The sequence below is a fragment of the Macaca thibetana genome, chromosome 13, assembly GCF_024542745.1.
Source record: "Macaca thibetana thibetana isolate TM-01 chromosome 13, ASM2454274v1, whole genome shotgun sequence".
In the NCBI taxonomy this organism is placed as follows: Eukaryota; Metazoa; Chordata; class Mammalia; order Primates; family Cercopithecidae; genus Macaca; species Macaca thibetana.
The window spans coordinates 79,444,706-79,469,148 of NC_065590.1; the positions used below are offsets into that span (position 1 = coordinate 79,444,706).

At 43.8% G+C, this 24,443-nt stretch overlaps 1 protein-coding gene across 5 annotated transcripts in view; it reads left to right on the top strand.

The window, feature by feature from the left end:
* RBKS (ribokinase) overlaps window positions 1-24,443 on the top strand; it is a 110,432-nt gene that overhangs the window by 78,629 nt on the left and 7,360 nt on the right. For 2 of the 5 annotated variants that reach the window (XM_050754016.1, XM_050754017.1), the window contains exon 8: window positions 1,630-3,381. The exons of the other annotated variants lie outside the window; for them this stretch is intronic. In XM_050754016.1, coding sequence (XP_050609973.1) covers window positions 1,630-1,695 — 66 coding nt within the window. In that variant the 3' untranslated portion in view covers window positions 1,696-3,381. Of the gene's footprint in view, window positions 1-1,629; window positions 3,382-24,443 lie in introns of those variants that run through there. 5 annotated transcript variants of the gene reach the window in all.

Genomic DNA, 24,443 nt, shown 5'->3' on the forward strand with positions numbered 1-24,443 from the left:
TTTTTAGATATATTAATAGTAATAAGGCTTCTGTTTTATCCCAGAATTCTGAGTATCTTGTAGAAGGAGAGTTTTCAGAACTCTAGGCTACAACATTGCTACAAAGAGAAGCCTAAATTGGTTTCTTCACAGGCAGTGATCACAGTCAGGGTCCTCAGGCTGCCTTTCATCTTATTCTCAGAGCATTGTGGGAGTTCCAAGACTAATGATACAAAAGCGGCCTCTAGAACTGAAAACAGTTCCTTAAGAAATAGGAAATACCCTATCAGAAAGAATGGCAAAATGGAATGAGGCACATCCCACTGTATACTTTCTTATTCAGCACACTTTGAATTTTCCACATGCCACGCAGTGGATATGCACTGGTATACCAGGGACACACTGACACAATAAGACAGTCCCTGGCCACAAAGAGCTTGGAATCTAGAAGAGTGCATAGTCCATACAGTCAGAATGAGAAGTCTCATGGTGATGTAGTGGAGGGAGCCCACCTAGCCTGAGGAGCCCAGGGAAGCTGTTTGAGAGGGTAAGGGAAGGAGCCAAGCTGAAGGATACGGCAGTGGCCGCTTGGTAAAGTGGCACCCAGGCAGAGGCAGCAGCTCATGAAGCAGCTAAAGGGAGCATGGCGTATTTGTGCTGCTTCAAATAGTTCTATTTGGAAAGACCTGAGCACAAAGGAGAGTGGGAAAGGATGAGGTGGAGAGGTGGCAGGGCTGGGTTGTAAAAGGTCTCCTTTGCCACTTCGGGGAATTCACACTTCTGAGGGCAGTGGGGAGCCATGTAAGCAAGGGATACATTTGATCAGATTTATACTTTATAAAAAGATTAATATGGCTGCTGTATGAAGAATAAATTGGAATTGACAAGACTGGAGTCAGGGAGAACAGTCCAGAGACTGTCGTATTGATCTGGGTGAGAGAGGGTGGCAGCCTGGACTACGGATTCTGAGAAGTGGGTTTAAGAGCTCATGGGAATTCAGATGACATAAAGATAGTTCATTTCCTTAAAAAAAAGTGGGGACGGGGAGAGATAACTAAGATGGTTATTTCATAGTTGAAACAAACAGATCATTCTGTCAGTCTGAGTGGTTTTCCACATTTTTTTTTACTCTGACTCACGTAAAGGCTAAAACCTACTCCCACTAGAAAGAGTTCCTGTCATCAGTGATTCTCTGCAGGTAGCACAGAAAGATGCCTATATAACTTACAAAAAAAAAAATTAAAATCTCAGGTGATCCCTAAATGCCCTTCCATCCGGTATGCCCGCCTTCTAGGGAATCACTGATGTGTGGAACAGGCAAGCATTTGGAGCAGAAATCGATCCTTCATTTAAAGTAACTGACATTTGAAGTAACTCTTTTGCAACATAATGCTAGTTCAGATACTTGCCCTACCACCTGTGCCTTAGACACTAGCTTATTCCTGGTGGAAACACAGCCTTCACGTAATTATGCATCCTTCCCTGATAAAGTGACAAATCAGCCAGTATATGACGAATTTGGGTTGTGTAGACAAATATACCAGGTGCACCAGCCAAGACAGACACAGTTGGTTGTGAATCATCCACACCAGCTTTCAGTGCAGTTAGATTCACAGAACAATTGCTCAGTTCCTTCCTTCATTTTCACAGTGTAGACCTGGCTCAAGACCCAAGAGTGAAGCAGCAAGTGTGAAGAAGCAGAAACATTATAAATAACCCAGAGAATCCTTTTATAACAGCAACTGCCTACTGATTTTGTGGCCTAACAGCTCGAGCAAAAACGAATATAAATACAACATTGTGCAATGACTAATTACTCAAAATTTTGTGCATCAGCAGAAGTGGAACCTGTGGTTGGTGCTAATATTATGAAATGCCTTTGCTGTTTAATAATCTGGTAGCTCTATATTATTTAGCATGCATTTTTCTTGAAGAACAATGATTTTATTTCAAGTACCTCTCACTGAAATAAAAAAGCAGCTGTTAGAAGATGAACATTGGGCAGAAAATATTTTAGCAAATCTTTTGTAAGATACTAAGTCCTACTGGATTAATTGTTTTCTGTCTAGAATGGTGGAGTCACAAAAAAAAGGCGATTGCTGACCACAAAAGGCAAAAGGCCAACCTTTAGAACTCAGTGAATCACTAACAGACATTTTAGTTTTAATTGCCATTTACTCACCAATATATATACAAAGCTCTCATTAATATTGCCTGAAGAATGGGCCCTTTTTAATTCCATTTTTAGCTCGCTCTCAGGATTCCACTTCTCTTTTATTAATGTGGAATTCTTTAAATTGTAGAATAAATTAACCCACCGCAGACATTTTGGGCAGAATGGGGTTTTCAGCAAATTTTCAGCCTCCACAGGCCATTCTTCTCAGCAGCTTGCCAGCCAGCAGAGCGGTGAGGGCCATGGCTGGGAGCAGCACCTGCCCCTGAACTTGAAGAGAGGCTAGAGCAGCCCACTGGGCTCCTGGCCCAAGCACACTCTCAGGGTGACAGTGTCCTTCACATGTTCCTTAGGCTGGCCAAACAAGGGATATGCCAGTGGGTAAGCCACGTCACCATAAGGCTACTGGGCACAGCCAGTTTCAGCCAAAGAACATTATGGTTGAGCTGCACTGATGTAGCCATATTGACTCACGGACAATTTTCACATTATTATAAGCAAAACAGAAAATATTCTTTTTTAATTATCAAGAAATGTGAAAAAACAAAGAGCTTCATCTTATCTCCAGTTCCCATTCCTGGGGTGAAGTGAGTGATAGGTAAAGATTAAAAATGGAAGAGTTTTCAGAGATGGCTGAAGATTACCTATAGGATGAGGCTCAGGCTTGGGCCGAGGGTGGAATGAGGTATAGAAAAGGGAAAGGATCAGGCATGTCTGTTCTGTATATTATTTGGTAATACAAGACAGTATATCGACATTTTTACATGGTCATTTTGATGCAAATGTTATCTCAAAACAGCTTCATCAAAATGCTCCACTTCAGTCCTGGTCTGACCAGCCAGCCCAGAGCCCATCACAAACTAACAAAGCTGAGAATGGACCCTGAGACACAGTCAGGCCCCAGATGGAGCCAGCCACTGGCCTCTGTCAATATGAACTAATGACTGACTTGGACCGGGAGCCATTTATCACCAATAGTGGGGCCACATCTGTCCATGGCACCAAACTGTGAGGTAGGTTGAGCACCACAACCAAGCACCCAACCTGTGTGAAGGCTGAGATGACCGAGACACACTGTGTCAGGCAGGGGATTTCTTGTGTCTTTGACTCAATTTTAGATGGATTCCAAGTGATGCAGTTATTATGATTATCTGTACTCTTTTTTACAAATGGGTACTAAATACTTGTAGGGTACCAATAAAGGAGGAATCTGGCAGTTCTGGGATGAAGGTTAATAGAGTTTTTCTTGTTCTGTAGTAGTTGAAATGTAATCAGTGTATTGAAATTCAGAAGATTAGTGTCATTGGTAATACCACTTACAGTTGCTTTGGGCAGTGCAGTGCTGCCCTGAGCATATCTTAGCCCCACCTTACTTTGATTTTGCACTCAACCCCTTATTGATCCTTCTCTGTTCTCACCTATCTTAATGAAAGAAGGCTTTAGCCTCATAAACCTCATTCCAGATAGAAATACATAATTCAAGAGAAACACTGATGTCAAAGAAGAGAAGGCATACCAATTTGTGTCAGCATTTGCTGTAAATTAGAGAGGAGTACAAGGAGAGTTTAATGTAATGTAGAATTGGAATTAAAATAGAACCAATATTTAGGCAGTCCTCCGCCTCTTTTTTCCCCTGCTGTGACATGAAGGATTGACTTTCTCTCAGCTCAAGTACCTAATGTAGTTCATTTTTTTTCCTTTCTGCTGGGATTCCCCCCCACACACAAAATACTGCATATTTATTTCTGGCATCCAAAATTAAATATTTTCACCTTTTCCATTCCAATCACAACCAAAAACTCAGGGTAGGAATAGTGGGAGTTTCCCTCCTCTTCACACCTTTGCAGCATAGAAAGGACCTCTGGTGGCCGGGTGCAGTGCCTCACTCCTGGAATCCCAGTACTGTGGGAGGCCAAGACAAGAGAATCGCTTGAGCCCAAGACAAGAGAATCAGCCTGTGCCACATAGAGAGACCCCATCTCTACAGAAATAATTTTTTATAGCCAGGCGAGATGGCAAGTGCCTGTAGTCCTAGCTACTCAGGAGGCTGAGTTGGGAGGATCGTTTGAGTCCAGGAAGGGCAAAGCTACAGTGAGCTGTGACTGCACCACTGCACTCCAGCCTGGGTGACAGAGTGAGATCCTGTCTCAAAAAAAGAAAAAAAAGACCTCTGCCATGCCAGTATAATGAGTTCAGCTGTTGTAAATATTAATCCCTCCTTAATACAGTACTAATGTGGGTGTTACCACCATGGTTTCTTTTTTCCTAAGCTGGAGTATAAAAGGTTGATAGTGAACATCTCACAATGTACATTTGTACAAGATGTTCCTGTACACTTGTGAGAATTCTTTAGCACACATCCAAGAGTGTTCTTCCTTTTAAAGTGGTCACATTGGGAAGCTTCACATTCAGACCACTTGTTGTTTTCAGAACCTTTTTGGAGCTCTTTATTTGAATTTTTGCCAGAGCTGATCTTGTTCTTTACAGTTGCCCATTGCTTTTGGCCAATGGTGGAGTTCCCTAGCTTGATCCCTCACCTTAATAATTAGACTTGGCTTTAAACAATTCACTCTTTCCAGAAATAAATTCCTTAGGATATGATTCTCAAAATATGGCCCTAATGCCAGCAGTATCAGCATCACCTGGGAAGTCATTAGAAACACAAATCCCAGGCCCCACCTTAGATTTAATGGATCAGAAACTCTGGGGATGGAGCCCGGCAGTCGGTGTTTTAACAAGCCCTGCAGGCGATTCCAGTGCATGCTTATGTTTCAGAACCACTGACTAAGATGAAATGTGCCTCCATTGAAGATATTCAAAGATATGCTACAGATTTTGAAGGTACTGAAGAGAAGTTTCAAAATATTTTTGAGCAAAGTTAGAATACATTTATGGCCTCCCCAGAGGACTGCTTTAATGGGGACTGGGCTTTAACCAAGGTGTTCAGTTCTATCACCTAGCCATTTGACCTTGAGCAAGTTCTTACACTTGGTTTCTCATGTGGAAAATCAAAGACCCACCCTACCTACCTCACAGGACTGCAATGAAATTCAAATTTAATCACATCTGCAAACATGCCCTGTAAACCAGAAAGTGCTGTGGAAAAGTGAAAGTAATGTCACTCTGCAGGCAGAATTCTGGTAGCCTGCGCATTATGTCAGGGAAATGAGTGGGGCAAAGGCTTATATTTATCATTTCGCTGGCCAGATATTCCTTTTTGTCTATATAATGGCCTTATGGCTGTGTCTCGGATTCTGCCATTTCAGTCCAACAATTCATCTGGTATTAAGAGAGAAAAACCATTGCCTGATTAGTAGCTATAAAATGCGAGGAAAATATTAATATATCCATTTTCAGGTCGGTCCTGGTGGCTCACGCCTTTAATCCCAGCACTTTGGGAGGCCGAGGCTGGCAAATCGTTTGAGCCCAGAAGTTTGAGACCTGGCAACATGGCAAAACTCTGACTCTACAAAAAAATACCAAAAAAATTAACCACCCACCTGTAGTCCCAGCTACTTGGGAGGCTGAGGTAAGAGGATCACTTGAGCCCAGGAGGTTAAGCCTACAATGAGCTGAGATTGTGCCGTTGCACTCCAGCCTGGGCAACAGAGTGAAACCCTGTCTCAAAAAAAAAAAAAAAAGAAAAGAAAAGAAAAATATATCCATTTTTTGGCTGGGTGTGGTGGCTCACGCCTGTAATCCCAACACTTTGAGAGGCCAGTGTGAGTGGATTACTTGAGATCAGGAGTTTGAGACTAGCCTGGCCTGTATGGTGAAAACCCATCTCTACTAAAAATGTAAAAATTTCCCAGGCATGGTGGTGCAGGCTTGTAATCCCAGCTACTCAAGAGACTGAGGCAGGAGAATCGCTTGAACCCGGGAGGCAGAGGTTGCAGTGAGCTGAGATCGCGCCACTGCACTCCAGCCTGGGCGACAGAGTGAGACTCAGTCTCAAAAAAATGAAAATTTAAAAAAAAAGAAAAATATATCAATTTTCAAACTTGCTGTTCCCTACAAGGTCCCAGGAAAGCTCGGAAATGAGTCATCAGGGCTAACTACATTGCATGGATACTGAAGCTCTCGTGCCTAGAACATGGCACACACCAACCGTGCAAGGGTCTTATCCTAAAACCATCATTTTATGCCTGTGCAGGGGTGTCTGGACCTTCAAGGAGGGAGCTCAGTGCTCACTGCCACACATTAATCACTGCAGAGAGACCGAAAAGAAAAGCCCTCAAGAAAATCAGATCTATGGAAACTGAGATTTACAGACCAAACCAGTTAATGCAAGTTTGTCCAACACAAATTTGTAAACTTTCTTAAAACATTATGAGAATTTTTCTGCGATTTTTTTAAACCTCATCAGCTACCGTTAATGTATTTTGTGGCCCAAGACAATTCTTCTTCCTGTGTGGGCCAGGGAAGCCAAAAGATTAGACACCCCTGATGTATCTGTGTTCCAGAAGAATGCGGATGGATTTTTACCTTAGAGATTAGCCTTTGCAAACAACTTCATCATAGAAATTCTTTTTTTTTTTTTTTTTTTTAAGACAAGGTCTCACTCTGTTACCCGGGCTAGAGTGCACAGCTCACTGCAGCCTCGACTTCCTGGGCTTCAACAATCCTCCCACCTCAGAGTACCTGGGACCACAGGTGTGCACCACCACACCTGGCTAAAGTTTCACATTTTTTTGTTGAGATGAGGCTTTGCCATCTTCCCCAGGCTGTTCTCAAACTCCTGAGCTCAAGCAATCCGCCGGCCTTGGCCTCCCAAAGTGCTGAGATTACAAGCTTGAGCCACCGTGCCTGACCAGGAATTCTTTAACAGCAATCTTCTGGTGCATTTATAATTTAATTTGAAAACTTTACAAACTCTTTAATGAACACTTCTGGGCAGGAAGGAAGCTAAACCTGTTGCCTCAGTGCTTATTGGGAATGAAGTTTCAGTAACACAGAACCACCTGGCCAACACCAACTTCACTTTTCACACAAAGTGTCAGCTAAAATCAAGATTAGGTGTGAGTATATTAATAATTGGTTAATTGTGGTTCCATTATTGGATAATTATGGAACAATAAGCTATTGGTTAATTATAGAATTAGAATATGAAATGATTTTGCTCAAAAATGTGTCCCCACTTAACAAATCTCTAGAGACAAAGTAGATAAGTGGTTCCTAGGCCTGGGGATGGTGGGGAGGAATGAGGAGTGACTGTTAATGAATATGAGGTTTGTTTCAAGGGAGATGAACAGTTCTAAAATTAGATTGTGGTGATGGTTGCTCAACTCTAACTATACTGAAGAACGTTGAATTGTATACTTTAAGTGGCTGTATTACATGTATATTAATTATACATATTTTTAAAACCCAATAGCTAATGAATTATAGAGCCAAGACAAAAAAAAAGTGCCTATTTAAACAACAGAAGCAAAAATAATATCAAAACTTTGCTGCATGCAGTTTTAGACTTGATTCATATGAAAGTGGTCATTTGAAATACCTTAAGCTGGAAAATACTTTTTTTTTTTTTTTTGAGAGTCTCGCTCTGTCACCCAGGCTGGAGTGCAGTGGCACGATCTCAGCTTACAACAACCTCCACCTCCCGGGTTCAAGTGATTCTCCTGCCTCAGCCACCCAAGTAGCTGGGATTACAGGTGCACACCACCACACCGGCTAATTTTTGTACTTTTTTTGTGTGTAGATGGGGTTTCGCCATGTCAGTCAGGCTGGTCTCAAACTCCTGACCTCAAGTGATCTACCCACCTTGGCTTCCCAAAGTGCTGGGATTACAGGCATGAGTCACTGCACCTGGCCCCTGCTCTGTCTTTTAATTGCAGAGTAATTAAAAAATGGATTATCTCAGACTAATAGATTTTTTTTTTTTTTTTTTTTTTTTGAGACAGAGTCTTACTCTGTCACCCAGGATGGAGTGGCACAATCCAGCAGGGGCACAATCTTGTCTCACTGCGACTTCCACCCCCTGACTCAATCAATCCTCCCACCTCTGCCTCCCAAGTAGGCGGGACTATAAGTGCATGCCACCAAACCCAACTAATTTTCCTATTTTCTGTAGAGACAGGGTCTCACCATGTTGCCCAGGCTTGTCTTGAACTCCTGGCCTCAACTGATCCTCCCGCCTCAGCCTCCCAAAGTGCTGGGATTACAGACTTGAGCCATCACACCTGGCTAATAATTGAAATTTAAATGTCAAAAATCAAGGTGGCTGGTAGTAGAAGGCAAAGTCACGAACATTTGCAACATAATGGTTTGTCATGTTCCCTACAGATTTCTTTAGAAAAAAAAATCAGTACTTACATAATAATGATAAGAAAACTGAACTCTCACTGTCCTTCATGATGCTCATAAACTGACCTGGTTAGGGAAGGCTGCAAGGTTGAGGTTCAGGAAAGGATGTGATCTCATCTTTATGATAGAAATATGCACTGATAAGTTAGAAAAATTCAGATTTTGGCCGGGTACAGTGGCTCGTGCTTGTAATGCCAACACTTTGGGAGACCAAGGCAGGAGGATCACTTAAGGCCAGAAGTTTGAGACCAGCCTGGGCAACAAAGAGAGACTCCATCTCTATAAAAACATTTTTTAAAGAGAAAAGAAAGAAAAAGAAAAATTCAGATTTGAGCTGTGGAACTGGGCTCTTGTGTAAGTGGCGTTGTGCCTAATGGTATGTTCACAAACAGACCGCTCAGTCCTGTCTGCATAGGGAGAACCCTTCCACTTTCCCACCTTGGGAAAGATAGGCCATGCCATGCTGGTTTTCATCTTCTTGTTAAATTCTGCAGCCATAAAAAAGGATGAGTTTGTGTCCTTTGTAGGGACATGGATGCAGCTGGAAACCATCATTCTTAGCAAACTATCACAAGAACAGAAAACCAAACACCGCATGTTCTCACTCATAGGTGGGAACTGAACAATGAGATCACTTGGACTCGGGAAGGGGAACATCACACACCGGGGCCTATCATGGCGTGGGGGGAGAGGGGAGGGATTGCATTGTGAGTTATACCTGATGTAAATGATGAGTTGATGGGTGCTGACGAGTTGATGGGTGCAGCACAGCAACATGGCACAAGTATACATATGTAACAAACCTGCACGTTATGCACATGTACCCTAGAACTTAAAGTATAATAATAATAAAAAATAAAAAAATAAAAAAAAAATTCCTCACCCCAGGGGTTGAGCTTCCCCAGGACTCACTGGTGGCCATGGGGACTGTAGACGCAGGTAAACAGGAGAGGAACTGGCTGACAGAGGTAGGAATTTCTCATTCAGTGGGAGGAAAGCAGGGAGTATTAGCATGCATTGAAGTTAGGGCGGCTGCTTAGGGCTTCTTAACTCACTAGAAGACCCTAACTGGGCCACTGGTAGTTCTTTGGGACAAGAGGTCCTGCTTCATTTTTTTCTCAAACTTTGTTTTTTTATCATCACCCCACTCCAAGGAAACTTTTGAGACTTCTTTTCCTAATCATCCTCCCTCTTCCCCATGAAATTTTTATACCACGTACACACACATACACACACACACACACACACACACACACACACATATATATTCCTTGACCTACAGTGGGATTACATTCAGACAAACCAACCATAAACTGAAAATATAATTAATCGAAAATGCGTTTAATACAGCTAACCTACTGCTATACTTGAGATGTTGTCCCTGCCAAATCTCATGTTGGGTTGTAATCCCCACTGTTGGAGCTGGGGCCTGGTGGGAGGTGACTGGATCATGGGGGTGGATTTCTCATGAATGGTTTAGCACCATCCCCTTGCCACTGTCCTCAAAATAGTGAGTGAGTTCTCTTGAGATCTGGTTGTTTAAAAGTGTGGCGGTGGGGCACAGTGGCTCACGCCTGTAATCCCAACACTTTGGGAGGCAAGGGCAGGTGAATCGCCTGAGTTCAGGAGTTTAAGACCAGCATGGGCAACATAGCAAGACTCTTGTCTTTAAAAAAAACAAAAACAAAAATTAGCCAGGTAAGATGGCACACACCTGTAGTCCCAGCTACTCGGGAAACTGAGACAGGAGGCTGGCTTGTGCTTAGGAGGCTGAGGCTGCAGTGAGCCATGGGTGACAAGAGTGAGACCCTGTATCAAAAGCAGAAGTGCGTGGCATCTTCCCCGTCACTCTGTTTTGCTCCTGCTCTCCCCATGTACCATGCCTGCTCCTGCTTCGCCCTCCACCATGAGTGAAAGCTCCCTGAGGCCTCCCCAGAAACCACGCAGATGCCAGCGCCATGCTTGTACAGCTGCAGAACCATGAGCCACTTAAATCTCTTCTTTATAAATTAGCCAGCCTCAGGTATTTCTTTATAGCAATGCAAGAACTGCCTAACACAGCTACCAAACATTATATTACAGTTTGTACTGAATGTGTATCACTTTCATACTGTCATAAACTTGAAAAATTATAAATCGAACCATCATAAGTTGGGACCGTGTGTGTGTGTGTGTGTGTGTGTGTGTGTGTGTGTGTGTGTGTGTGTGTGTGTATACTGTGGCCCTTTGGAGAGCATTTGTGTAATATCTAAGATTTCTTTCACACACCACCAAGAATGGATTTTGACCCCTTTCGGGGAGATATAGGCCCAGTTGGGAATGCATGCCCCGGATGAAATGAAGGCTGTAGGCAGGGCCCTTCTGTTCGCTCTCAGTGAGTGGTGAGGTTGATCACATGGAGTAAGTAGATCAGGTGGCCCTTTATCCATCATTAATCAGGATAGGCCCTGACCTCAGGTTCCAGCACTGCACTGCTAGAGGAATATCTTCCAAAATCACATTGTTCCTGCACCATCTGTTCAGCCTGCCTGCCCTGCCCTCCAGCCTCTGCTACATCTCCTCTCCATGGGTGGCAGCCCTCTGTGCAGTGGCTGGCTAGCTGTGGTTGACAATGGAATGCTCCGTCAACTTGGCATTGCTGAGGATGTGCAGGCTGTCCCTGCCAGCAGTAACCCTGTTCCCATCCTGTCCTGCAGCCTCACCTGCCCCAGCGCTAGGCCTCTGCCCAGAAGCCTCTCTCAGTGTTCTCCCTCTGCACCTCCTCCACAAATGAAAGCATGGGGAATGGAGACCCCAGCACACAATGGTGATCATGGCTGGAACTTTCTGGAGCCTGACATCCCTCATAAACAAGGCCACAGGACACTGACCTTCACCTCTTCCTGCCTCCAAGTGCATTCCTGGCCGCCCTTATCCTTCTACTCTGAGCTGGAAACATAAAGCCAGTCACAGCGCAAACCCCTTGCCTCACAATCCTATGGATTGTGCCCTAGGATGTTGACCTTTGTTTCTTAGATGCCTTGTCTGGCCCCCTCTGACCTAGGTCATGGGCTTTCACTGCCAAAAACTTGAGCAACATAAGGGGCCACTGAGATAATACCATCTTTGTCTGCCTCACCTTTGTTGAACACCTGCTCTGTGCCAAGCACTGTGCTAAGCCTTTTCACATACATAACTTAATTCAGTCTTCACAATAGCCCTATGAGGCAAGTTCCCATTGTACAGATAAATAAACCCACGGAAAAGCTGAGTAACTTGCCAGAGGTCACACAGCTAGTAAGTGGTGAAATCAGGAGTTAAACCCAGGTCTGTCTGAATTCCGAACCATTTACTGCATCGTCCCAGTTGAAAAAATCACATTTTCCAGTTGTGCGAATAGAAATAAAAATGACACAAGACCTTTACTGCCAGTGAAAAGGCAATGAATTTACCATTCTTAAAAGATGACAGAGCTGGCCAGGAGTGGTGACTTGCACCAGTAGTCCCAGCTACTCAGGAGGCTGAAGTGGGAGAATTGCTTGGGCCCAAGAGGTTGAGGCTGCAGTGAGCTGTGATTGTGCCACTGTAACCCAACCTGGGTGACAGAGCAAGAGCCTGTCTCAAAAAAAAAAAAAAAAAGACACAGCTAACAAAAAGGCAGAAGCAGGACTTAAAACCAGGTCTGTTTGACACCCATATCTCCTGCCTGTCAGTGATTAACCCTTGGAGGACAAAAAATGACTTTTTCGTTCCCAGGCCCAGTCAGCTAGATACTCACGCCTCAGCCTCCTGCAGACAAGAACAAGGCAGAAGCCCCATTTTTAGAACTTGGAAGCAAGCACAGAGCAAGCCTGGCCCCTGGGCCAGCATAAGTATGAGCCATCTCAGCAGCTGGCACAGCCCTCCTTGAAACACTCTCCCTTGAAGAAATTCTGACCTAAACCCAGTGTAGCCAGCAAGGCTGACCTTGTTGGTGGAATCTAGTGGCCCCGGTATGGTGGTAGGAGGTAGCAGAGACCCTGGTGGTTTACATTTGCCCTCTCTCCCTTTCCTAAATCCCTGACAATATTCTTTTTAAAGAAATAATGCATTGACTTATGATTTAGTCATGTTTCATCCCATTTGCTTTTCCCTGGCTTCTAAAACCACAAGCATGGCTGGGGAATTCATGTCCACAGTGTAGGCTCTGAATAGCTTTGTGTAGGGAGAGGTTTTGAAAAGAGAAGAAAGTGGCATCTACTTGTGAGATGGAATGCATGAAGACATCGGGGAGGAATGCAAGGGCTGTAACTGTTAGGGTCCCTCGGCAGTTTGGGTAGTGACTCATTCAGCGTGGGTACGGATTCCTAACAAGTGAAGCTTGGTAGTGACGTCATTCTTGCAAGATTGTCTGGGATCTGTTAGAGCTGCCTGACAAGGTCTTACCTTGGAGACTTTCATCACTGGGGGGTTTTTCCCAGCCACACTTCATACCCATCATTTCCTCCAGCTTGTCCCCTTTTCGATCAACTGGAATTTGGCAAACCAGAACTTTCACACATCTGTTCCATTGTCATCCTCCTACAGGGCGTTCCTGGGACAGTGTGTGCTCCTCACCTCATCGCTCATTACCCATCCTCCTGACAGTTCTTGGTTCAGTCAGTGCCTACCTCAGCTATGGTCCAGGTCCTGCACTAGGTCTCAGGACACAGAAGTGACGAAGACAGGTGTCCTACCCTCGAGGGGAGGGCAGGGGGCAACCAGAGGGCCTGAGACTGGTGGTTTCAGGGACAGCACAGTGCTTTGAACATAGTGCTAGGCAATAAATATGTGATGACCAAGTTAATACCCAAGCTGCATCTCCAAAAATGAGTATAGGAGTTAGCCTAGGGAAAAATCCACGCCGAGGTGTCTCTATGTACTGAGACCCATAACTGAATAGGAAGAAGTAAGTTCCTTAAGTGAATAGGAGGAAGTAAGAGATGAAACTGGAAAAGTGGGAACCTCATGTGCCATGTTAAGAAGTTGACGGCACGGAGGCCACATGGACAGATTTGCAGTAGTGTAGAGGATGGGCTAGAAGGGTCCAGACTGGAGGTAGGGAGACTGGCTAGGAAGTTAATGTGACCCTCTGAGGTGATGTGAACATTATTGGGGCAGTGGGGGTAGGGGTGGAGACGAGAGGACAGATTTGAGAAACGTTTAGGATTTAAACTCAGCAACTGGTGATTGATTAAGTATATGGGAAGGAGATACCCAGGAGAACCCCAGGTTTTCAGTGTGGAGGTGTCACAAGCTGAAAAGATAAGAAGAGGCCCATTTTAAGGCAGAGTTTTGAGTTCATTTCAGCCGTGTTGAGTTAGAGTTGCCTGCAAGAGACATGAGCCAGGTTGAGCCGGCTCACAGGTGGTTAGATACACAAATCCAAAGACAGACGAGAGTCTGGGCTAAAGATATTGATTTAGGACCCATTATATTCATAGCAGCTGAAACTGTTTGGCTACATATACCCCAACTTCCTCTCTCGATCCATGTGTATTTATCTAGGACTTTGGCGTCTACATGACCATTTTTCTCTCTGCCCCAATGCTGTCATGATGTGGGATGACTTCAGTGCCATGAGGATGAACCATTACCAAGTCTCATAGCTCCTAGATGCCCTCTACTCCAGTGACTCTTCACCTCCATTCCATTGCAGCCTCCCACTCCCATGACAACCTCCAGGACATGGCTAGTACCTCCTTGAAACCACTTCAGTTCTCTGGTAAAACCTCACATCCTCCTCTCCAAGCACCCCCTGGCTTTCACCTCTGCTACACCATTCCCACTTGTCTTAGTTCCCTGCACTTTCTCCTTGCCTCTTGACCTCTCTTCTTTCCTGATCCAGGTCAGACTCTCTGGTTGTTCATCTGAAATATTCTTTCCTGAAACCTTTGATTCTTTTGTACCCCTGCTCCTCCCCCACACCTGCCCAGGACAACACTAGTTCGCCCAGGACAACACTAGTTCATGTTCTCTGCTCCTGCCCCAAGCACACAGAGGAAAATGGGCCCCCCATGCAGTGGATTCTCACTGGACCTTCACAGCCTTCCCTCCTCCATCCCTGTATTTCTTCATCACTACAGAAAATATAAGCCTTCCCATGGGGAAACGGGAAAATGTGGGCAGTCTCTTTCCCCCAAAATAGCTTCTCCATCTGCTCTGCTGCTGGATTCCTGCACAGATGACCTTGGTACAAATCTCAACTGCCATTTACCACCTTTTCTTTACACTGGGCAAGTGATTTAACCTCCTTAAATCCCATTTTCCTCAGTGTAAAATAAGGATGGCCCAGGGTTGCTCCTGGCGTCTATGACACTCTGTGCAAATTATTATAGAAGAAGCTGCCCATCTGGATAGGCACACAGCTCAGTGAGCTGGCCATGGCCCACAGCCCACTCTCAGCCCTCAGCTGGGCACCCTTGCGCAATGCCACTTTGCCTAACCATACACCACAGCCCCAAATAAGCCTACCTCCCCCAGGTTCTAATGAAAACAAAGGCCATAACATGCAAAGCACTCAGCAGAGAGCCTGACTCTGAGCAGAGCCTCAAAACAAAAGCTATGGAAGACCAGCAGACTCAGATTAACATGGAGGTGTGCTCTGCTGGGGATGTCACACATATTTCCCAGCTCCACAGCGTTTATTAAGAGAGCAGAGCCTTAAGAAGCAGGAGGCCGTGCGCGGTGGCTCACGCCTGTAATCCCAGCACTTTGGGAGGCCGAGACGGGTGGATCACGAGGTCAGGAGAGCGAGACCATCCTGGCTAACCCGGTGAAACCCCGTTTCTACTAAAAAATACAAAAAACTAGCCGGGCGAGGTGGTGGTCGCCTGTAGTCCCAGCTACTCGGGAGGCTGAGGCAGGAGAATGGCCTGAACCTGGGAGGCGGAGCTTGCAGTGAGCCGAGATCGCGCCACTGCACTCCAGCCTGGGCGACAGAGTGAGACTCCGTCTCAAAAAAGAGAAAAAAAAAAAAAAAAGAAGCAGGGACATGAGTCAGGTACGTTCAGTGAAGGAACTAACCCATGGCCATAGTCCACAGCCCAGGCAGGCAAGGGACAGTGGGAGGGAGGGGGGAGGGAGGCAGCTATGGACAGACAGGATTGTCTGAAACAGAGGGGAAGGGAAATGAGAAACCAGCCGCCCATGGCAACATTGCCTCGGGCCCTAGCAGCAGAGGCTGCCCACCCAGACCCATACCCAGCTCCAGGCGCTGACCTCAGGGGCGCCCGCCTTTCAGATTCTCCCCTTGGGGTCATCTCACCAGCTACTCATGAGTGTCATCTCTCACCAGCCCTGCCAAGTCCTCAACCCTCCCCACCGGCACCCCTCCCACCCCCACTAGAAGGCTCAGGTATTCCATGGGGCCAATTTTCCTGTCCTTGCGCTTCCCTGATTCCCCAGCTTCCTCCATGGGCACCACTAGAACTCAGAACCCAGAAGTGTCAAGGACCTCAGGAAGGCAGGGGTTTCAGATGCCACACCCATTCTATAAGAGCAGCTCTTCCTTAAGAGGAAATCACTGTGAGAAGGCAAAGGGTAGTAGCCACATGGGTATTATATTGAAGGAAGATGAATTATGCCATCACCCCTTTTGGCACAAAAATAATTTTCAGTAAAAGGTTAAAACCATCATGTTGTATCAATGAGAACTATTTCATTATTCTAAGAATGATTGATTGGAAAGTACTTGACTTACAGGAAAATCACAGTGATACAATACAGCTCCTACTTTTAAAGCACTTTCCATTTAAAAAAAAAATCATACCAGTGTATAAAAATAGTTATACTGAAGATGTGAATCAACAGCCAAGTAATTTATTGGCACTTGAAAGCTTTGTGGTATAAATAGATTCAACAATGAGAATATCAAGTAACTCTGGGCCGTGGCAACCTAACCTTCATTTTCACTAACACAAAAGAAAGTCACATGTAGTTCAGCAAGGGCCGTCTGGTCACCTTAGAAGAGATCATGGGAAGAGAAGAACATGATAGAGCTAGGACCAATAAGTCAGGTCAGCTCAAAGCAAGGGACAAGGCAGCAGGAGAAACAGAGGGGACAGAGTAGTACCACCTACCCTAAAGAGAGTTCAGATTGTCCCAGAGCAAAGTCTTCTACAAAAAACATTCAGCACAATGAACTCAGAGTCCTAAGAGAAATACAAAGGGATTACAGGATGTCAAAAGGAAGGGAGACTCTTCTCAGCTTGATTTCCTTCCTTTTTCCCTCCCTCCTTGCCTGCTTGCCCCAAACCTTCACTGGGTGGTGTAACGTGATGAGAGCAGGAATCGCTGGGTCTGGGTACAAAGTGCAGCTCTGCCATTTACCAGCTGTGTGACTCTGGACAAATGACTGGATGTTTCTGAGACTCAGTTCCCTCAAGTGTCAGTAGGGGGTGGTCGGGGGGTCAGTGTGAAGATGAAATGAGGTCAGTGTTGTGTGTGTGTGTTTAAATACCCAGCTTTGCTGCCTCTTGATGCAGAGCAAACAGGAAAAGTTCACTCTCTTCCTTACCCTTCCACTCCTCTGTGAAGAGTACAAGGCCTTTTCTGCCCCTTTTATGTTTAAATTTCAAAGAGTTTTTCCATTGTTGGATGTAATGTGACTTTTCAGATCAGCCTTCTTGTCTTTGACCTGAAGGCCCCTGTCAGCCAGGAGGCTCCCTGCTTCTTTGTGGTTTGGGGCTCAGTAGTCCAACTGCTGCCCTCTTTGTGAAGAAAAACACAGAACCCCTGCATCTCACATCTGGTGAGAAGGTGGAGACTGGGGCATCTGAGAGACGGTCCATCAGCAAGTATTAATTGAATGCCCAGTACTTTTAAGGGATTGTAAAACTCTAAGGAGTCAGCAGGGAAAGACATGGACAGGATTTCTGACCTCTCATGAGAGTTTAACACATGGAGATTGCCTCTGTCATGGTTCTTGGTTGAAAACAGAAGAAACCAGCAGTGGTCTTGGCACAGGGTGCTGGATACCATCACAACAGGGCTGTCACTAACATCCCAGGCCTCAGCTTTTTGTTTTTGGCAATCACTGTCACAGTTAAAAAGTGTTCCTACCAGGCTGGGCACAGTGGCTTACACCTGTAATCCCAGCACTTTGGGAGGCCGAGGCAGGCAGATCACCCAAGGTCAGGAGTTTGAGACCAGCCTGGCCAACATGTTGAAACCCTGTCTCTACTAAAAATACAAAAATTAGCCAGGCGTGGTGACACACACTTGTAATCCCAGCTACTTGGGAGGCTGAGGCAGGAGAATTGCTTGAACCTGGGAGGCGGAGGTTGCAGTGAGCCGAGATCGTGCCATTGCCTCCAGCCTGGGCAACAAGAACGAAAACTCCAGCTCAAAAGAAAAAGAAAAAGAAAAAAAAGTGTTCCTCCCAATCCTCTCATTGTTCATGGGAGTGTCATTGTCTAGTTCATGATTACAGTGGAAACTGCCTCAATGAGGTTGGTATTTCCAAGTGTGGGAAAGAGCTTCACTTCAGTCCACCCCGACTTGTAGCAGATGTCCCCTTACTTAAAAAGAAAGAGAAATCATTCAGGGGCAGGAATTGGCCCATTTGCAAATTCACAAAGAGTGACTGATATTGATTTCCTTCTTACACATGGGATTTTTAAAACCTTTTTTTTTTTTGAGACGGAGTTTCGCTCTCGTTGCCCAGGCTGGAGTGCAATGGTGCAATCTCGGCTCATCACAACCTCCACCTCCCAGGTTCAAGCAATTCTCCTGCCTCAGCCTCCCAAACAGCTGGGATTACAGGCATGTGCCACCACGCCCAGCTAATTTTGTATTTAGTAGACATGGGGTTTCTCCACGTTGGTCAGGCTGGTCTTGAACTCCCGACCTCAGGTGATCCACCAGCCTCGGCCTCCCAAAGTGCTAGGATTACAGGCGTGAGCCACCATGCCACCACAACTTCTTTAATAAAATTTTTTATTTTTAAAAAGTAAAACTTACAGAAAAGTTGCAGTAGTCCCATATACTCTTCACCTAGTTTCCCCGATGTTAGCATTTTGCCACATTTGTTTGATTGCTTTCTCTCAAAATACATTAATATCTTTTTTTCGATTTGAGAGTAAGTCACAAACATCATGATTCTACCTCTTAGTACTTCAGGATATGTCTCCTGAAAAAAAGGACATAACAAAAGTACAATATAATTATCAAATTCAAGAAGTTTTACATGGAGATAATCTTATATGTACAGTCTAATAATGTCCCAATAGTGGTTTTTTATAATTTTTGGTTCAGGATCCAATCCAAGACTATGTATTGCTTTAGTCTCCTTGAATATGAAACAGGTTCGTAAACTATGTTGTCTTTCATGGCATTGATATTTTTCGAACAGCACAGGCTCATTGTTTTGTAGAATGCATGTCAATTTAGGTCTGTCTTATGCATTTGAGGCAGGAATGCTACATCCGTGACCTCGTGTCCTTCTCCAGGCCCCACATCAGGGAGCAGTGGTTTCAGTTTGTCTTATTATCGGTGATACTACTGTTGGCCACTTGGCTAAGGTGGTGCCTCCCAAGTTTCTCAAGTGTACAGTCACTCTTTTTGCCTGTGTAATTAATACATAATCTGTGGGGGCATTATTTATAACTTGTAAATATCCTACCTTCATCCTACCTTTACCCAGCAGTGTTAATGCCTCCACTGATGATTCCTCCCTGAATCAGACAGCACTATGATAGTTGCACAATAGTGACTTTTTAAAGGTTTTTACTAGCTGGCATTCTACTGTAAGGAAGAATTTTTCTTTCTCCAGTATTTATTAATTTATTTTATATCAGTATAGACTTGTGGATTCTTAATAACATTTAATGTCACTGTTAACAATTGATCTATTTTCAGAATCCTTTAAGTAAATTGCTTTTGCATTTTGTGGATGAGTCAACCTAATTGCAATCAGAGCTCTTTCTTGATGTGGACTTGACCATTTAATCTATACTCCACTCTACACCAAGGCAAACAGGAAGTAGAATGCTGAGCTTTTGTAGGAATTGTTAGGTTAAGCACATAGGTTGTTGAAGTGTTTCAAGTAACTTTGGCAAAATGAGGTACTCTGGGCCCGGGCACAGTGGCTCACGCCTATAATCCCAGCACTTTGGGAGGCCGAGGCGGGCGGATCATGAGGTCGGGAGATTGAGACCATCCTGGCTAACACGGTGAAACCCTGTCTCTACTAAAATTACAAAAAATTAGCCGGGCGTGGTGGCGGGTGCCTGTAGTCCCAGCTACTCGGGAGGCTGAGGCCAGAGAATGGCGTGAACACAGGAGGCGGAGGTTGCAGCGAGCCGAGATCATGCCACTGCACTCCAGCCTGGGCAATAGAGCAAGACTCTGTCTCAAAAAAAAAAAAAAAAATGAGGTACTCTGGGAAGATATCATAAAGGAGCAGGGCCTTCTAAAGAAAGACAGCAAACAGTTTTGAATGAAGGCCCAAAAAGGTAAAGAAGACTGGCAGGATCAACAGCTTCCAAACTAGACACAGAGAAAGGGGGACTTGGCAGAGCAAGAAGGAGCAGGAGAAAGGCAGAGCATAAACCAGCAGTGAAGTGAACATGCCCAGTCTGTGCAGAGGGTGTGCAAAAGAGCAAGGGAGGTCAAGGGAGGAAGTAGAAAAATAAATGAAGAAACAACATGTGTTAAGATTTCTGGTCATTGATTTTAGGTTAAAAGATTGAGCACCAACGGATGATAGATTCCGTGGAAACAAAGCCATCAACTTTTAATTAGGGAAAAGACAGAAATGCTTTTGGTCAGAAAGGAAAGAACTAACAATTGTTTAGCTTTTATTTTTTAATTTATCTCTTCTATTGAAAGTTGAGCTGTTTTTTAATGTTCACAAAATCCTTATGAGAAAGATGTTAATAACTTCATTTTATGTATAAGAAAACAAAGTCACAGAGAATTTACATTAATTTCCCCAATGTCATAAAGCTAGAAAGTGGTGAGGCCAAGATTCACATACAGGTCTGTGTTACTCCAAAGCCCACGCTGCCAGAAGAAAGAAATCTTTAGACTGGAAGAGCAGAGGTAGAATTCGAGCTCTCAGTATAAGGACAAATAAATTCCCATATGCCAATCAAAACACTTAAGCATGGCCCACAGTAAATCTCAATAATTATCTCAACCACACACTTGGGAGTAAATCAATAGTAAACCCAGGAAATAACTGTCAAGGTTTTCAAACCTGACATTCCTGTATAACTCAATACACATACCCACTCCTTTGCCTTTTTAAAAAATCAGTTGTATTAGATATAATTTTTATACAATAAGATTTTACCCATTTTCAGTGCAGATTCAATGAGTTTTGATGAATGTATGCAGTCATTTAGTCACTACTATAATCATAACCTTGAGTATTTTTATCACCCCAGAAAGTTCCTGTGCAGTCCTTTTGCAGTCAATACTCCCCAGCCCTTGACCTGCTTTCTGCTGCTACATTTTTGCCTTTTCTAGGATTTCATATACATGAATTGATATTAGCTGGGGTTCACCAGAGAAATCAGATGGAGAGATGTATATGTATATGTATATGTATATGTATGTATTTTGTGTGTGTGTGTGTGTAGATTTATTTTTTATTTTATTTATTTATTTATTTATTTTTTGAGATGGAGTCTCACTCTGTCGCCCAGGCTGGAGTGCAGTGGCGCGATCTCGGCTCACTGCAAGCTCTGCCTCCCGGGTTCATGCCATTCTCCTGCCTCAGCTTCCGGAGTAGCTGGGACTACAGGTGCTCGCCACTACGCCCAGCTAATTTTTTTGTATTTTTAGTAGAGACGGGGTTTCACCGTGTTAGCCAGGATGGTCTTGATCTCCTGACCTCGTGATCCGCCCACCTCGGCCTTCCAAAGTGCTGGGATTACAGGCGTGAGCCACCGCGCCCGGCCCAAGTGTGTGTGTAGATTTATTATGGGAATTGACACGTGCAGTTATGGAAGGCAAGAAGGCCCACGGTCTGCAAGATGGAGAAATAGGAAAGCCAGTGGTACCGTTTAGTCTGAGGTCAAAGACCTGAGATCCCAGTTAATGTGCGGAGGGAGAGGGGAGAACATAGATGTCCTAGCTCAAGAAGAGAGAGAAAGAATTTGCCCTTCTGCCTTTTAGTTCCATCCACGCCCTCAACAGATTAGAAGATGCCTGCCCACATTGGTGAGGACCGATCTTCTTCACTCGGTCTACAAATTAAAATGACAGTCTCTTCCAGAAACACCATCACAGACACAGAAACATTATTTCTATTAAACAGAAATAATGTTTAACCAGCTATGTGGGCATCATTCAGCGTAGTCAAGTTAACACAAAATTCACCATCACAGAAATCATACGATGTGACATGTAATCTTTTGTGCCTGGCTTCTCCCACTTAGCAGAATTCTTTTGAGATTCATCCATGCTGTTTTATCAGCAGTTCCTTCCATTTTATTGCTAAGTAATATTGCCTTGTCTGGATGTGCCACAGTTTGTTTATCCATTCGTCAGTTCTAGGACATCTGGATTGTTTCCAGTTTGGAGTGATTATAAATAATGCTGCTGTAAACATTCACATATAGGTCTTTATGTGGATATATGCTTTCATTTCTTTTGGATAAATAGCTAGGAATAGAATTGCTGGGTTTTATAATTATATGTTTAACATTATTAGGAAGCTGCCAAACTATTTTCCAAAGTGTCTCTATCATTTTGCATTCCCACAAGCAATGAATAAGACTTTTCATATCTCCAGGACATTTACGCCAATTTTTGGTACTTTCAGCTTTAAATATTTTAGTCTTTGTACTAGGTATATAATGCCATCTCATTGTGTTTTGAATTTGCATTTCCCTAGTGTCTGATTATATTGAGCATCTTTTCATATACTTATTTGGCATATGCATGATGAAGCTTCTTTGATGAAACTTCTGTTCAAATCTCTTGCCCATTTTTATTGGGTTGTTGGTCTTATTGGGTTGTATTATTGAGTTATAACAGTTCTTTGTCAGATACATGTTTTGCAAATATTTTATCCTAGTCCATGGCTTATCTTTTGATATTCTTTTGAAGGGCAAAGGCTTTAAATTTTGATAAATTTCAGTTTATCAGGTTTTTTAATCTTCGTGCTTTTGGTGTCCTAAGAAATCTGCCTAGCACAAGGTTACAGATTTTCTCCTGTCTTCTTCTAGAAGTTTGTTGTTTCAACTCTTACATTTAGGTTTGTGACCCATTTTGAGTTAATTGTTGTCTGTGGTGTGAGGTAAGGGTTTGTGTTCTTGCATATGGATATCCATTTGTTCCAGAACCATTTGTTTAAAAGACTGCCCTTTCCTCCATTGAATTACTGGGTACAGGTTGAGTTTCCCTAACCCAAAATCTGCAGTCCAAAATGCTTCAAAATCATGGGCTAGGTGCACCATAATCCCTGTAATCACACTTGTAATCCTAGCACTTCAGGAGGCCTAGGCAGGTAGATCGCTTGAGCCCAGGAGTTCAAGACCAGCCTGGGCAACATGGTGAAACCCTATCTCTCTCTCTCTCTCTCTCTCCATATATACACACACACACACACACACACACACATATACATATACATACACACACAAATACACACACACACACACACCAAAAAAAAAAAAAATGCCGGCCAAGCACGATGGTTCACGCCTGTAATCCCAGCACTTTGGGAGGCGAGGTGGGCAGATCACAAGGTCAGGAGCTCAAGACCAGCCTGGCCAATATGGTGAAACCACATCTCTACTAAAAATACAAAAATTAGCCAGGCATGGTGGCAGGTGCCTGTAATCCCAGCTACTTGGGAGGCTGAGGCAGGAGAATTGCTTGAACCCAGGAGGCAGAGGTTACAGTGAGTCAAGATCACACCACTGCACTCCAACCTGGGCTATAGAGTGAGACTCTGACTCAAAAAAAAAAAAAAAAAAAGCCGGGTGTGGTGGCACACATCTATACTCCCAGTTACTTGGGAGGCTGAAATGGGAGGATTGCTTGAACCCAGGAGGCAGAGGTTACAGTGAGCCAAGATCATGCCACCACACTCCAGCCTGGGCAACAGAGTGAGACCCTGTCTCAAAAAATAAAAATAAAAATAAAAATAACTTCAAAATCTGAATTTTTTTCATTGCCAACCTGATCCTCAAAAGAAATGTTCATTGGAGTATATTGGATTTCAAATTTTTGGATAAGAGATGCTCAACCAGTGAGTATAACACACACACACACACAAAGTGAAATCCAAAACATCTCTGATCCCATGTATTTCAGATAAGGGATACTCAACCTATTCCTTTGTTGGAAATAAGTTGACCATATATTTGTCGGTCTGTATCTGGACTCTTCTATCAAGTTATCAAGTGACCTACATGTCTATCCTTATGTCAGTATCTCACTGTCTAATTACTGTAGCTTATGGTAAGCCTGGTAACTTGGTTCTTTTTCAAAACTATTTTGGCTATTCTAGAACGTTTCCATTTCCATGTACATTTTAAAATCAGTTTATTAATTTACAACAATTACCGGCTGGGATTTTTATTGGAATTGCATTAATCTATAGATCAATTTGGGGAGAATTGATATCTTAAGAATATTGAGTTTTCCAATCCTTGAAACTCTCACCATTTATTTTTCTTTAACTTTCCATAGCAAGAATAGATAGATCTTACACATATTCAGTTAAATTTAGCCTAAATACTTCATTTTTAAAATGCTGTTGCAAATGTTTTCATAACTTTGAGTTCTTGTTCATTGCTAATATATAGAAATACAATTTTTTTTTTTTTTTTTTTTTTTTTTGAGACAGAGTCTTGCTCTGTCACCCAGGCTGGAGTGCAGTGACGCGATCTTGGCTCACTGCAAGTTCTACCTCCCGGGTTCATGCCAGTCTCCTGCCTCAGCCTCCCGAGTAGCTGGGACTACAGGTGCCCGATACCATGCCTGGCTCATTTTTTTTTTTTTTTTTTTTTTTTGTATTTTTAGTACA